The sequence below is a fragment of the Sparus aurata genome, chromosome 10, assembly GCF_900880675.1.
Source record: "Sparus aurata chromosome 10, fSpaAur1.1, whole genome shotgun sequence".
In the NCBI taxonomy this organism is placed as follows: domain Eukaryota; kingdom Metazoa; phylum Chordata; class Actinopteri; order Spariformes; family Sparidae; genus Sparus; species Sparus aurata.
Window position 1 is genome coordinate 19,383,720 of NC_044196.1, and position 15,082 is coordinate 19,398,801.

At 41.7% G+C, this 15,082-nt stretch overlaps 1 protein-coding gene across 2 annotated transcripts; it reads right to left on the bottom strand.

Moving 5' to 3' along the window:
- Positions 1–7,513: 7,513 nt before the first annotated feature.
- Positions 7,514–14,803, bottom strand: cckar (cholecystokinin A receptor). Of its 2 annotated transcripts, XM_030429961.1 has the most exons (6): positions 14,721–14,803; positions 14,189–14,395; positions 13,475–13,726; positions 9,971–10,232; positions 9,413–9,540; positions 7,514–9,131 (listed from the first exon to the last, which is right to left on the bottom strand). In XM_030429961.1, exons 2-6 carry the CDS (start codon positions 14,316–14,318, stop codon positions 8,551–8,553), a joined length of 1,353 nt encoding a protein of 450 aa, XP_030285821.1. In that variant the 5' UTR covers positions 14,319–14,395; positions 14,721–14,803; the 3' UTR covers positions 7,514–8,550. The 2 variants fall into 2 exon arrangements, with proteins under 2 accessions (XP_030285821.1, XP_030285820.1); XM_030429960.1 differs by lacking the exon at positions 14,721–14,803 and having other exon boundaries at positions 14,189–14,553.
- Positions 14,804–15,082: the final 279 nt, after the last annotated feature.

The following is a 15,082-nucleotide window of genomic DNA, read 5'->3' on the forward strand; positions in this document are numbered from 1 at the left end:
GTATTGTTGTTGGAGGGAGTGCGAGGATGCAGAGGGACACACATAAAACGTGACGATAACATAGTTTTTATGGACCAAGGATCTTGTATAAGCTTTAGTAAAGGTACATTTTTCTCCATACCTTTTTTGTATTAAACATATAGTACACTTTTGTTACCAAATAGTTTCTATTCTTCCTCTGAGCTTGGGCTTTTGTTTCCCCCCTTTGAGGTCCAAAATCCCAATCTGTATGTTATTGCGACCTTACTACAAACGCCTGCTTTTTCAGTCTTGGGACTGAACTTTTGTTTCATTTTGATAATCTTTGCTTCTTCTGTCGGGGAAAAAAATTCTGAAGTCTGGGTCGTTTTTTTATTTACATAAGCGAAGGTTGTTGTTTTTTTTTGTTTTTGTTTTTAATTGGGGAATAACCTCAGAGGGCCTATATTTTATCATTGGTTTTTATGAAGTCTTTAAAAAGAAAAGCTTTAAGCAACGCCTCTGCCTTGCCTGCAATACTCTATGTGCGCTATGTCTCCTTTCGGAAAAAGTCTACACATCAGTACATCTCACATGGAGCCATAGCAACATTTTGCAGAATTCATCAAGAAACTAGACTTCCAATGTTACGAAAAACATTGAGTTTGTCATTTTTCAAACTAATGTAACAAAGTGTTGTCAAAGGATAGCCTTAGTACTGTATATTCTTCCTGTCAAACCGGTCACATATCTAATATCATGTATCTGTTGCTCTATAGGTCACTGTATCAGATAACGTAGTGAAACTTGTCTCTCAACACCCAGCGAGGTGTCTTCCAGTGTGTGCTGTAGTTCTGGTGGCATTTATCTCCAAAAAAAAGTAAAAAGAAAAAAGACGGACACTTTTCAATTTGATGTGGCCTTACTGATAACTTCAATTGCATACAAAAAAAAAAAAAAAAACGAAACAAAAAAAAAATTCACCTTTTTTTCTTATCTGCTGTTTACTCACCTTGGAAGAACCTTTGCATAGCACAAAAACAAGCTAATGCCTGGCTTCTTATCACGGGAGCTCTCGCCGCTCCACGCTGTCGTGCAGAGCAGCCTTCTGAAGGATCTCTCGGCCTTCCTTTTACTTTTGTGTACAAGTACAAATAAGCCCGTTTTTTATTCTCATGCGGTGCACGGCACCTTTTCACTTTTTTGGTACAATGTCTCACGAGCGCTGTAAGCTCTTTTCAGCCTTCTTTTTTTTATACCGAAAAAGAAAAAAAATCTCCTGTGGTTTCATTATCTTTGCAGAAAAAACAAGCGTGTGTACACTGAGTAGTTGCACTCATCACGTGTTCACGGCGACCGCGTCTCCTGTAGGAGTTTAAAGGCCTTCTAAATGTGTATTATTGAAGATGTGCATTTTTCCAAAACATAACAGCAATATTGTACAGGTCATTTCATTGTCTTTGTCCGCCTGAGCACTAGTTCACCAGCCAGCAAATATATATGTGTGTGTGTGTGTGCGTGTGCGTGTATGTGTGTGTGAGTGAGTGTGACTGTCATATATGTAGTTGCTGTAATGGATAATGAGTCAGACTCGCTCCATTTCAAAGAGTGCTCCTCCAAAAAAGTTTTTTTTTTTTTTTTTTTTTTTTTTTTTTCTTAAAAAGAGAAAAACGTTGAGGTTTTTCTGTCTTCCACCAGGATCCAAATGTCTGATAATTGTGGGAAAAAAAAACATTCAAAGGCAATACTTGTGATTATACAGTACAACTGTGTACAACTTCCGGGGAAAACAAAAAAACAAAAAAGAACAACGATACTGTAACTTGAATGTCTGCTTGATGAAGTATATCTGAAATTTTCTTACAAACAAACCCTTGAAATAGGATCAAAAAAGGATTCGCTTGCACCCTCCCCCTTCAATGTAAAAAAGATTAAAAAGTTAAGTTATGCCCCCTCCCCATTTCGCCACCTGTCGGTCATTAATGTTAAATGTTTTATATTGTAATATTGATATTTTTTAAATTATTGGTACAAAGTCTCCCCTTGTCTTATGTCAAATAAAAAAAAAAAGAAAAAAGTGCATTATTGCCCGTGCTGCCTAGGTCGGCCTGGGAGTGTATTTTTTTAAAAGAGGCCACTTCCTGTCTATCCTGGAAAAACCGTCGAGGAGTTGGTGCTGCAGCCGTAGTGTAGCAATCCAAAACCTGAAAAATATTTCTCGCGCTTCTTCATGCTGAGCTCTTGCAGGTCGACCTGAACCCTTTACTCTGCAGGATGGAGATCACGAAATCTTAACTGTAGATTTTTAACCTGAGTGTTTTTTCTATGTTTACTAGCTCTAAATTCAGCGAGTTTTTAACATTAGCATCCTCCTCCTCCTCGAAGCTTGGATAATTTGGGGGGTTTTTTTTGTTTACATGTTGCCTCTTTAGGCTAACCCCCACCCCTCTGGCTCCTCTTCATTGCCTCACGCGAGTCTGAGCTTTGTCACTAATAAAAAAAAAAAAAGGGGGGTGATGCATGTTTTTTTTTGTTTTTTTTTTAAAGAAAAAAATGTGTCGCCTTGACAATCCGAGCTGGTTTACAGTTTATTTTTTTCTCTTCGAAAAACGCCTGGAGTTCGAAGAGATAGGGAGGAATAACTTGATGCCTCATTCATTAAGGGGATTAAAAGCGGTCAAAATAAAAATGTTACATACTTACATTACATTCTTTTAGAGACGCACGCTGTATTAATAACCTGGCGACAAAGCTTTCAGAGAGGTAAACAAAAACATCTCATCAGCGATGCTTTTTACAGAAAATATCTTAACTGGTTTCTTTCTCTTTGTGTGTCTGGTCATACTTGTTTTGCTCTTCAAAAAGCAGCTGTTTCTTGTGTTTGTTTTTTTTTTGTTTTGTTTTTTTATAATGAGCTCTGAACAATGTATGTATCCTCTAATATGCCAAATGTCTTTTTATAATGTAGTTTTCATGCACTGCTAAACAAAACAGGGCAGAGTGAGAGGCAGCTTTAAACAAATACAAAAGAAAAAAAAAGGAGTGTGGAGCCCTTCTCTGTCGCACTCAGCCTTACTTCTCCTTAAGACTATTTGGCTGTTTGCACTACAGAGCGCTAACCTTTTCTTTTTTTTTTTTCTCTCTCACACATTTCATCCTCACTCTTTGTCGCTCATGTTTATGTATGTACATTTGGAGTTTCACCCCGTCTTTTTTTTTTTTTAAAACATGCAGCCTGTTATGCTTAGCTTTGCTACAGTTGGATCACTTTTTTTTGTTGTCATTTCCCTCCTCTTCCTCTTCTTCTTCTTCTCCTCCTCCATGCCCTTTCACTATCTTTCACTCTCACTGTATCTGTGTATTATTCTAGTAAATGGTAAGCAGAGGTGTCATTGTGGTAGTATACTCAGTGCTCAAAGGGTTGCTGATGGTAGAAACCTGTGCCGTTTGTAACATTTAGCAATAACGTCAAAACAAAGGGGACGGTTTTTTGATAACATACGTTAGTTTTGTTTTTGTACATATTGCAGCTCCAGGTTCATGCTCAAAAAAATCTGTATGTCATTAAAAGAAGAAAAAAAAATGAGAAAAAAACTTGCAATATTGGCATAAAAATGAGAAATAAAAAAGTGATATAAAATCTCACTTGTCTTCATTTTTTTTATGGTCTTCAGAAGCGTTAGCATGTACCTTTTTTGATTTTTTTTTTACACTACAGGTTTTAATTGCAAGAGTACAAATGATTTCCTGTGTCCTTTTTATGTAAAGAAACATTAACACTTAAAGGGGTTCCATCATTAAAGGGGCTTTTTGGAGTCCACAACACAACTATTTTGGATAAATAGTAAATCCATCGTCAATTAAACCTTAGTTGATAGTTACTTGACTGTCAACAATGAAATTATTTCTACACCATTGATTAAGCAATTGTTTTTTAGAGTCGCAAATGTTTACAGTACTTTGTAAAAGGTTATTAAATACTGGGTAGTTCATCTCTTAACATTTGGATGATCATTATAAAGTTGTAACTGCTGTTTATCAATCTTTACAGCTGCTTGGTTGATGGTTTATAAAGCATTTCATTGTCTAACAATGAGGTAACTTAACTAAAACTTAATTAACTATAAGTCTGCCATTTATTTATGACTGTTATTGTAAAGTGTTACCCAATAAACATTTCCTCTAGTGACCTGTAAGCATCTCCCAGTGGCTGCAGGGTGACTGCGGTTCTTCTTTGCCCAAATGGAGCTCTTATCCCCGGGTAGAAGTCCCAGCAGATTTCCCCCTGTTTCTTTCCGCCACTTGTCTGGGCCCTAATGCCCTCTGTCCTTTAGATCCACTTTTATTAAAGCCGTTAAAAGCTCCGGGTTACACTGCCCAGAGTCTCTTGCAGATACAGTTGCACACTGTGCACTCGAGGTCTTTATATGGTCAACCAGACATTGGATATTCTGAGATGGGTTGTGTGTCTGCACAATAGGAGACATCAATATTCCCAGAACTGCTTTCAGTTGCACATTGTGGTCAAAAAGTCTGAGACCAGGACTTAAAATACTTCTATTTTGCATTTATTTCAATAATAGAAGAGTTGAATCTTTGAAATGAATTTCAGAATATCAACAAAACACTCAAGGTGGCGTGGATTTCACGACGTTGTTGAAATCTGATGACCTATGTTATCCCTGCAAGATTTGACAGTGTTCCATAAAGCTCTTATAGAGTCCATAAAGTTCTTGCTTTAATGATCGTTGGTACTGGAGCTGGCATGGACTCCACAAGTCTGTTGTCACACCTGCAAGCTTTGCAGGAACTCCTTGGTCTCTTTCTTTGGTATTTAAGTAGATTGCGCAAAGCTTTGATGTGTGTTTGGGGTCAAACTTGTAGAGTCCATGCCAGCTAGAGTGCATGGTCTTATTAAAGCAAAAGGAGGCCACACCAAACACTTGTAATATTCAAAAATCATGGAGATTTTAGTCTTTGGTATATTCCCAATTTGCTTTAACGATGCTTTAGCTGGCATGGACTCTACAAGTTTGACCCCAATCGCACCTCAAGGCAAGAATGCAAGAACTACTTGAAGACTTAAGAAGACTGAGGAGTCCTAATTGTAATGGACCTTTCTTCTAACAAAATGCCATTGATGAAACATTGTGTAATCATGCTGGGATTACATGAGTGATCAACTTGTGGAGTCCGTGCCAGCTTGAGTGCATCCTCTTATTTAACGAAAAAGGGGGCATACCAAATATGATAATAATCAGATATTCTGAAGCTGATGGAAATCTTTGTATTTGGTACATCACCGTTTTGCTTTAATGACACTCGTGCTGGCATGGACTCCACAAGTTTGACCCCAAACACGCCTCAAAGCTTTGCAAGACTTATAAAAAACCAAAGAAGACTAAGGAGTCGTAATTGTCATGGACCCTCTTCCACAGTCACATGACAACAACCCCATGGAGTCCATGCCCAAAAAATTGTTATATACTCGAAACAAACGCAAGATAAAAGTATTTTGACTGATGGACTATTTGACTGTATGTTACATAAAAAAAAAGAACCTGTAACATCGCCAGGATTACATTCAATTATGTGCCCACAGGTTTAGCAGGACTTCCGACAAAGTAGGCACATTGTCATGCAATGAGGGTTCAAATGTCTTCATAAATGTAAGAATTTACACAACAACATCGAGGTCACACAATGAACATTGCAACATGTCGACACAAGAAAAAACAAAAAGGTAATAAGTTGCTACATCGACGCTGCTATATTTAACAGTAAGAATCAGCGGTGCCGGGAATTCTCTCTTTGAAGACGAGGGGATACAGGTGTTCAACGTCCCACATATGATAAGGCCTCCCTCAAGTTCCCACAGTACACACAGTACAAGCCCCCTTCGGCACACACATACACACACACACACACTCACAGTGGGTCAAGGACGATAGCAGGGCTGTTTGTGCACTGGAGGATTGTTTTGAAGCTGCTTACGCTGCAGCTCTGCAGCGTGACAGGCATGTTGTTGACCCTGCAGCGTCTAAAAAGAAATTAAAGGGTTTACATTACCGCTGACTGTTTATTTGATTTCTTTTATGTACTTTCCAGGCCTCGAGGCTGGGGCCACTAGTTTGCAAACCGTTTCCATACAAAAAAGTGAAATGTTTAATCAAAAGGAATGGGCTGACATTTTTGTGAATACGCTTATTCACTTTCTCTCTGCAGTAGGTATGGAGCTACAGTAATGCCAGGAGGTGATTAGCTTAGCTTAGCATGCAAAGTATGAGTAAGTAAAGTTTTAGGAAGTCTGTCTGGTTAAGTATTAAACAATCAAGTGCAACATTGTGGTTTTAAAGCTGATGTAGTCTTACTGGCGACATTGGAGGCGCTTGCTGTTTCTTGCTAATCACTTCGCTAACTGCCTCCCAGCTCTAGCTTCACATGGTAACGATCTTTTCATTTCACTCAGGACAAGAAGGCAAATAGGCAGTCCACCCAAATGTCACAAATCCAATGGCTGCCTAGAATGCAGGAACAATTGTTAAAGACTAAAACATGCATACGTTGAAATATGGTCAGGGGTAGATATCCTGTGAATTATACATGATTTGTAGTGCATAAACACTTGAAAATTTAAATCTTGGCCTCAGTTGACAAAACCATCTTCCCTCAAGGTCTACGTAGGTTTTTAAAACCTGATTTGTGGAAGGGCGCTCGAGACTTGATGAGTGTTCGGACAGAAAAAAGCTGCTTGCTCATCACAGGGCTGAGGTATAGAGACAGACAACCAATCAGCTCCTATTGCAGCCTCGTCTGATTTAGCATCAAACATAGATCCTGTTGAAACAGCTCCAATGGAAAAACATACATATTCCATGTCTAGCGTGTTGAATTTTTTATTAATGATTAACCAATGTTAGATCAGCCGACTATCAATTGGCGCTATTGCTTACATGTTGTATTCCGAGTCGTGGACAGTTTGGGATGATAGGTTTTAGCCACTCATCAATAATGTCAAGCTCTCTACCAGAAATCAGACTGAAGAGCTTTTGATCGTATCACATGATGTGATGTGCAAATTCCCCCCCTTTTTTTCTGAGCACCTTCTGTCCATGTTGGCTCCAAAGTTAGTTTCACAATTGGACCATTCCCACCACAACCGGACACACTACGCTGATAAAGACGAGATACGGTCGAAGGCTCCAGAACAGTTAAAGTGAAACTCTCGCCAAAAAGCAGGGCAGGATAGTAATGGTGGACCGCTCCTCAAGCCTGCCTGTTAGGTTGCACTCGGGGATCGACACTTTTTGTTTGCCATGACAGCGGCCCACCAGATGTGCTTCTGCTAACGTGAGTTGTCCATAAACCTTCTTTTTAGTAAACTCCGTGTACACAAACAATGTTCTCAATGCTCGTGTTCGTGTGTAGAGACCCTGGTGATACTACGAGCAAAGTTTCATGTTGTGTCGAGCCTTCTTAGTGTTTTAAAAATAGCGATTTTGATGCTAGCGTAAAAGTGCCCCTGCGGCCCATTGAAAATTAGCTTGCCCAAAAACAAAACTTCAGTAAATCTTAAAAGTGCGCAATAAAAAAATCGCAATAAAATAAAGCCTTGGTTGCTTTTTGGCGAGAGTTTCACTTTAGGTTCCCTTGAGGTGAGATTCTTTTAGTCGACTGATATAAGTCGTACAACTTTCTTTTACATTTTTTACCGGGTGACATCGGGTGGGTTCATGTCGTCCCATCATACCACCATGTGAAGATAGGAAAGACGTTTTTTGTCTGAACTGGTCCTATTTTGCAGTCTGAAACCTTCTTGTATTGATCGTTGGTTTGCACACTTCTCTCCGGAGGCACAAAAGACTATTCGGTCCCTGTGCGGTTACATATTCTGTCGCCACTCATTGTAGTAGAGAGGAACAACAATTAAAACAAGAGTATATGGAGAGTGGTGTTCTACATTAAAGGTGCACTTTGTAGTTTTGTGGAAGAAATTGAAATCAGAAGAGAAAGATCTTCGTTGACCGAATTATTTTTGTTTTGTGTATTTGTTTCCATGACTTAATAAACTGTGTCATGTGCCGTCACTGTCGTACTGTTTTTCTTTGTTTATATGTGGCGGAGCCTGCCACTTTTCTAGCTTCAAAAACAGTGTTCTGGGACCTTATTTTCCTCTGATTACAGCTTGTTTGTTCACTTATGGAAAACATTTATATTTCTGAGTTTGTGTTATTCCCTCATTAAAATTCAGATCTTGAATATCTTCTCCAAAACCACATAGTGCCCCTTTGAATTGATATTCTGCTTCATAAATACACTCCCTTGCTAAGTCAGACTTGAGGTCCTTCATAGGCTTCATATGACTGGGCATCCACCCTCGGACACTGCAAGCTTGCGTTGACCTGCTGTGAAAGCACCGGACGTACACCACATCACGTCACACTCCAAGCTAAAGCTTCGTAGCTGCTCATGAAGCTGTCCCATAAGCACTGTGGGGCCTTTACGTTGAGACTCCCCTCAAGTGTTTGCACTCAGACCACAGCTCTTACACACACACACACACACACACACACACAAACGTATCAGTCCAGTTTAGGTCAGCTCGCTCCAAGCTGACGTACGGATGCCGGTGTAGGTGAAGCGTGTGCTGCCCCCGCTTGGCGGTGTATGGCCGTTTTGTTCGGCCGTCTTCGCCCCCGCTCTAGATCTGCCCACATCCCCTTTGGCCGTCCCGGCTGACCTCCCCAGGCCGCCACTCCTCCTTAGGCAGCTGCAGCAGGTGAAGGTGGCGAGCATCCCCTGGCGGAAGCGCTTGTTCATGAAGCAGTAAATGATGGGGTTGACGCAGGCCGAGGTGTAGGACAGCAGGTGAATGAAGGAGATGGGCGCGCCGGTCAGGCGGTAGGCCGAGCGCCGGTCGAAGGCCTGCCAGGCGTTGACCACAAAGACGGGGGTCCAGCAGAGGAAGAAGAGCAAGACGATGACCAGGAGCATGCGGATCACGCGCTTCTTGGCCATCAGGTTGGCCGTGGAGCTGCTGCTGCACACGCGGCCCACCGTGGTTTTGACGCTGGAGTTGGCAACGTTTCCCGTGATGCTCTTCCTTTTAGACGGTTGCATGTAACAGCCATCGCTGTCGCCGGGCTTGATGCTGCCTGTGCTGGACTGTCTGTCTGTCAGGGGGAGAGAATGTGAAAAGGAGAAGATCAGAGTGCGAGAGTGCAATTTCATCAGCAGCGTGGGAGCAAAAGCCCTCATGACATGGAAAGTCTGGGTCACGTCTGTCACCTACAAATGGAAGATTTCTCTAAGAGCTAGGGCAGCTTTTCCAGTCGATCAGGATGAAATCGTAAACCACTTGGCTTGGAGCTGAATACCACAAATAATGGAAGTCATAACGTATTGATGTCAGCCTGCTGTTGATGACGTGGCTGTGCTTGTTTCATTTTCCTACCTCTGCTTGATTTCCTGCTGGAGAGCTCAAACTTGATGCCGCGGTACAGCTCCAAGGAAATGAGTCCATAGGCTGTCATCATGATGATCCCTGGGATTAGGAAGAGCAGCAGCAACAGGGACACGTACCTGCCAGGGACACATTTGGAGGATGCAGATGAGCGTCTGTTGTGTCTGATTTAAATGAGCACCAGAGCCAATGTGCTTTGCTATAATTAGAAACGCCTGCCTCTCAGTCAAGATTAACATCATCATGACAAAATTACTGTTTCATTGAGTGTGTTTGCTGCGTAATATGCCTTTAACGTGTTCTGCATTGTTTAATAATTTTGATCATTGACTTTTGTGTGCTTTTATTCTGAAGGGACACATCTCTATCATGCCAGAAGATTTCCCCAAGTGGTCGTCTCTCACCAGCAGCATCAGACTGAGAAAATCAATAAAGGGCCATCTGAAATTAGCAAAGAGCTACTCCAGCTGCCACACGGTCTGAGTGTGAACACACCCTGGTGGGACAGTAAAGCTACAGCGCTCCTTAATGCACTTATTTTCATCTCACCAGGACTGCTGGATGACGTCATTGGGCCACATCAGGCGGCACATGTGCCCGGTGCTGTTGTTGCGGCGAGTGAAGGGCTTGAGGGTGCTAGAAATGGGGTACGGCAGCATCAGGATGAAGGATGCCACCCAGGTGGCAGTGATGACCTTGGCGGCGTGAGATTTAGTCTGCCACGTCCTGGAGGTCAGTGGGTTGCAAATGGCACTGTAGCGCTCCAGGGAGATGGCCACCAGGTTGAAGGTGGACACACTTACTGAGACACCTGCACGGATGAGAACGTCCAGAAATAGATCACTGACAATATGACTGGAAGTGTTGAGTGCTGGCAGGCTGAGACTTATTGAGGCCTACATTTTTAACCTTTGGACAAAGCCATGCTAGTTGTTAGCCCTTTTCCCCGCCTTTATGCGAAGTTAAGCAAACCAGCCCCTGCCTGCAGCTTCATATTTTACATATTTATCAATCTTTTCATCAAACTCTCGGCAAGAAAGCAAACATGCATGATTTACCATGACTTTTACAATGACTTTGGGGCACGATGTTTTTGCGGGCAGTTAGCCTAGATTTGAAGATTGATACCACTCTCTATCCGCCAGCAGCTGGTTAGCTTAGCTTAACCACCCAAAACCACAGTACGTTTTTTATATGGAATAAACTTATGAGATACCACAGCTTTTTATTTTTTACACCATTGGACAGAACCAGGCAGGCTGTTTCTAGTCTTTATGCAAAGTGAAGCTAATTGGCTCCCGGCTGTAACTTCATATATTAATGTAAAGACATGAGAGTGTTTTCAATCTTCTCATACAACTCTTTTTCTCAGAATGGGACTATTCATATAACATCACCCTTCTCTTTGGTTTTCTGCTGTGGGCTTTGTAACACCGAGAATGGTCATCCTCTGTGTTTACTGTACTGCATGTGATACTATGGCACATTAATGTGTCGTCACATTAAATTTAACTGCTGAGCGGTGACAGAGCCCATGCTGCACCAGATCCCCGCTAACACACTCAGTAACAATAACACAAAGAGTTATAAATACTTCCAAATAATCGCTGTGTACAATCCGAGAGAAGCGACACGTAAACAGATAAACATGTGGACAAATGAGGTAATAACCCCTGATGACAGCACTCTGATCTCACCGAACGGAGCAACAGGATGTATATGGAGACGAATGAAAATCGGATTTCCTATCGGATCTGTAATTGGATGAAAATGAATCATTTGTATAGGTGCACCATCCGTAATGACTGCACCTTATTGCAAAGGGCCCAGCAAAGCTTTTCCGAGAGGTAGAAGAAGAAGAAACCTGGGGAGAAGCAAATTAAAGCCAACGAAGGGCTTATTCCCATCCATGAAATAATTTGGAGGTAATTTAAATTGGAAATGGGTATTAAAAATATGTGATGAGTCCTGAGAACACAAATTCATTGGTATGATGTTAGAGAACATGACTGAAAGGATTTTACACATTCTTTTTCTCATTATATAAGCCCACTGGCTTAAAGTCTGACTACAAGTGAAGCTGAAAGTACAAATTTTAGTTTGATGATGTCCTATTTTTGGTCATACTTAACACAATTATGTTACATTTGGTTTAATTAAAAATTGCTTCAAAGGACTCCACTCCTCCACCTCAGTGCGGCGGGTGGGGGTCCTTCAGGAGTTGCTTCAAGAGTTGGTGGAGACCAAAAACAGAGCAAAAAAGTGTGTAAATAGAGTATTTACATTTTCCACGTTGCCAAAAAAACAAGACCCCCAAAAAAATTAATTTGTTGCTCCATATCTGGATTTTAAATTTTCTGTTTCTCTCTTGTCCCAACGCTGTACTTACGCTCTGGTTAGGTTTTGGCACAAAACCCACTTGATTGCGGTAAAGACAAGATCACTGTTTGATTTAAAATACCTGTTTTGGTCAGCACAAACGGCTCAAAATGTGCAGAGGTTTCCCAAAAACACCTTTAATGTATCTAGTGATGTTATGCTTACAAATGTTGAAACGGCATTGTCACCCCCTCAAAACATCCAGTGGTGTCACCCTTACAAATAGTGAAACCCAGACTCGAACTGTGTTCACTGGCTTGGCAGCCTTGTCGTCTGTAACTCCTCCTCCAGATATGAAAGTCAGATAATAAACATGTAACGTGAACATAATTTGACATGTTTAACATTGTATGTTGGGCTGGACTGGGCTGGGGAGTGGCCAAAACAATTCAGTTCTTGCAGGTTCGACTGGAAATTCCATTCTCAGTCTATTATCTTTTAAGGTTTCAGCATCATAAATTTCTGCATGTACACACACGCCTTTCACCCAGATTCAGAGTGAGCAGATTGAGAAACTCTCCCTTTTCAGTAGATGAATGAGAAGACAGCCCTTGGGGTGAAACTCTGAACAGTGCAGCTCAGACCAATGAAGAAATGATAATGATATTTTTTTAGTAGAAGGAGAAGTTCTGTCCTCAGTCATTGTGTTCTTAAACTGACTGGATATACTGTCGTCAAACCATCATTTCGCCCGACACCCTGTAATCATTCGTCAATGTGACAGCCTCGACTGAATTTTAAAAATCCAAGATCATTTCCTCGCTTCGGCTGGATGATAAAGTTATTCAAATCCTAATCTAATAATCCAAATATAGCCGCTAGAACAACTGAACTGTTACCGCATATACGGCTTCAGGCAAATCTACACCTTCTTGCCAACATGTTTCATTTGACCGGTGATGCTTTTAGCTCATTTTTTTTTTTATTCTTTTTTTTTAGCCCAAGCTCATTAAAGCACCTCAGGCATTTGAACATGCAGGACAAGTCCTGAGACGACTTCAGTTATCTTCTTTAATGCAATTGCACACACGATAGAATGAAAATATGAAAACAATGCAACATGGACACGCAAATTGCAAATTGTTAATTGCAAATTGCAAGATGCAAAATTTGAATGTCATTTGCTCTCGGCAAGCAGAAGAATGTCTACTTTAGATGGTAATGATAAATTCACGTATCACAATTTTATTTTTTACATAGATTTTAACAATATGGTAAAATTCTGGGGGTGGCTGTTGGTGTTTTCATACCAGATTAGAAAGAACATGAATAAAAGTCGTAAAAGTCGAGAACATTTCACAATTTATCCATGAAATAAAGTTAAAGGGGCTCTGTGGAATTTCTTTATTTTGTAAACTAACTAAAGGAGGCACTGGTGAACGCACAGTATGTCACGTCCTTTGGAGTTTAAGCGTAAAATCCGACCTGAGTCCTTCACAAAGAAATCCACAAACCAACAGCTTTAAACAACTCGAACAGATCATCCACAGGCTTGCGTAGACAAGCGAGTGAGAGACAGGGGTGGTCTCATTTTTCACATCAGGTTACGATCTGCTCTTATACTGCCAAATAAAAGTGATTAACATATCAAATGCCACACATTTTTAATTGGAGGCCCTTTAATACCAGAAGACGCCAACAATCCAGATAATCTGCTGTCATCCTTCCACTCACCCATGAAGTACATGACCAGCTTGCATATGACAGTGCCGAAGATGAAGTCCCTCATGAGGTTGGGGATGAGGGTGAAGGGGATGCAGACCAGGGACACCATCAGGTCGCTGACGGACAGGGACAGCAGGAAGAGGTTGGTGACGGTCCTCATGCGCCTGTTCCGCACCAGGACGGCGATGATGAGGCTGTTGCCCAGGACGCTGAGGAGGAAGATGAGGCTGTAGAGGACGATCCGGACCGTCTGGTTGATATCTGAGTCACAGTGTGAGGAGGCACATGAAGTCGTCACTCTTAAATTCAGTCACAACCACTCTAATATTCATAAAGTGGTCATATTTGGCGAGTTTTTGTGTTTCAGTGTGTGCAGAATTGTATCTTTCAGGTCTTTTGGATCATATATAATAAGCGTTTTATTCTTAGTCCTGTGCGTCATAGCAGTTCATATCACTTTACATAGGCAGAACTAGTGCACAGTCTCAGCACATGTGTCACTACTAACACCGAGCAGACTGCATTAGCTTTACAGAGGACCTGAGCCATATGCGTAATGCGCACTGGCGCAAATAAAGATGCCCAAAGCGGTCGCTCATTTGGCATAATCTGGAGATAATTGGCTGCTTTTGGAGCAAAATTAACATCGAATTTATGAATAAAATTACCCATTTTTGGACAGGGTGTTTCTCAGTATCTGAGGATTAAATCGGTGTGTGTTACCTTTAGGTTCTGGCGAGGGGTCCTGCTCGCCCTCGCACTCGGAAATGTTCTTGATTCCGAAACTGCATAAAATCTTATTCAGGTCGGTTGAGTTGACGAGGAGCATGTCGTGGATGGTGAACGTCTCCATTGCGCTTTTTTTTTTTTTTCCCCCTGCCCGGTAGCCTCAAGTGAAATCAGTCATAGGGAAGAGCATTCGTCAAGCTTCTGCAAAAGAAAGATACAAAAACAAAACAAACAAACAAAGAAAAAACTGTATATTCCCTCTCAGCCGAATTTGGAAAAGGATAAGAAATAAAAAATGATGATAATAATATTCTCTACAAGTTGCCCGTTCGCGCTCTGTCTGGTGCGCTCTGCTCCACTTTCTGACAACATGTGGACGGTCGCATTCTTCAGTCTGTGCGAGTCAGCTCCCCCCCCCCCTCCTCCTCTTCCTCCTCCTCCTCCTTTTTTTTTTTCTTTTTTAAATAAAACACCCAAATCATAAATCAGTGCGTAAGTAGTACCCTTCTCTATTCTTTATTAATACCTGAAATACTGCTACATATTTAAAGCCAGGTATTCCAGCTCGCAACGAAATGCCACCGGTGCTCCGTTCTGCATCCACTCGAGGCTGTCCATGCCCACGGTCCCCCTCTGACCCATTTCAGAGCGTGATATTGCCCGCCGTGGCATTTTCGTGGGAGCTTGTCAGCAGCAATATGGAGGGGCATACTGACTCGTGCTGTAATTGCTGTGATGGGTGGAGAGCCTTGCTGTCATTAGCGCCCAAACAGCACCAACTCCGATATCTGGGCATCAGTCACGGGTGGAGCTACGGTGCATATCCCTGCTGAAGGAGCCTGTTGTGACCTGTTATTGATCAGGGCAAGAGATGGCAGGCCCGTTGTC

Excerpts from the sequence above, each read along its gene's own strand:
- cckar (XM_030429961.1), bottom strand. The coding sequence starts at position 14,318 with ATGGAGACGTTCACCATCCACGACATGCTCCTCGTCAACTCAACCGAC. Across the intron at positions 10,233-13,474 it reads GCTGGTCATGTACTTCATGG|GTGTCTCAGTAAGTGTGTCC; the intron begins GTGAGTGGAAGG and ends TCATCCGTGCAG. Across the intron at positions 9,541-9,970 it reads GACGTCATCCAGCAGTCCTG|GTACGTGTCCCTGTTGCTGC; the intron begins GTGAGATGAAAA and ends TGTCCCTGGCAG.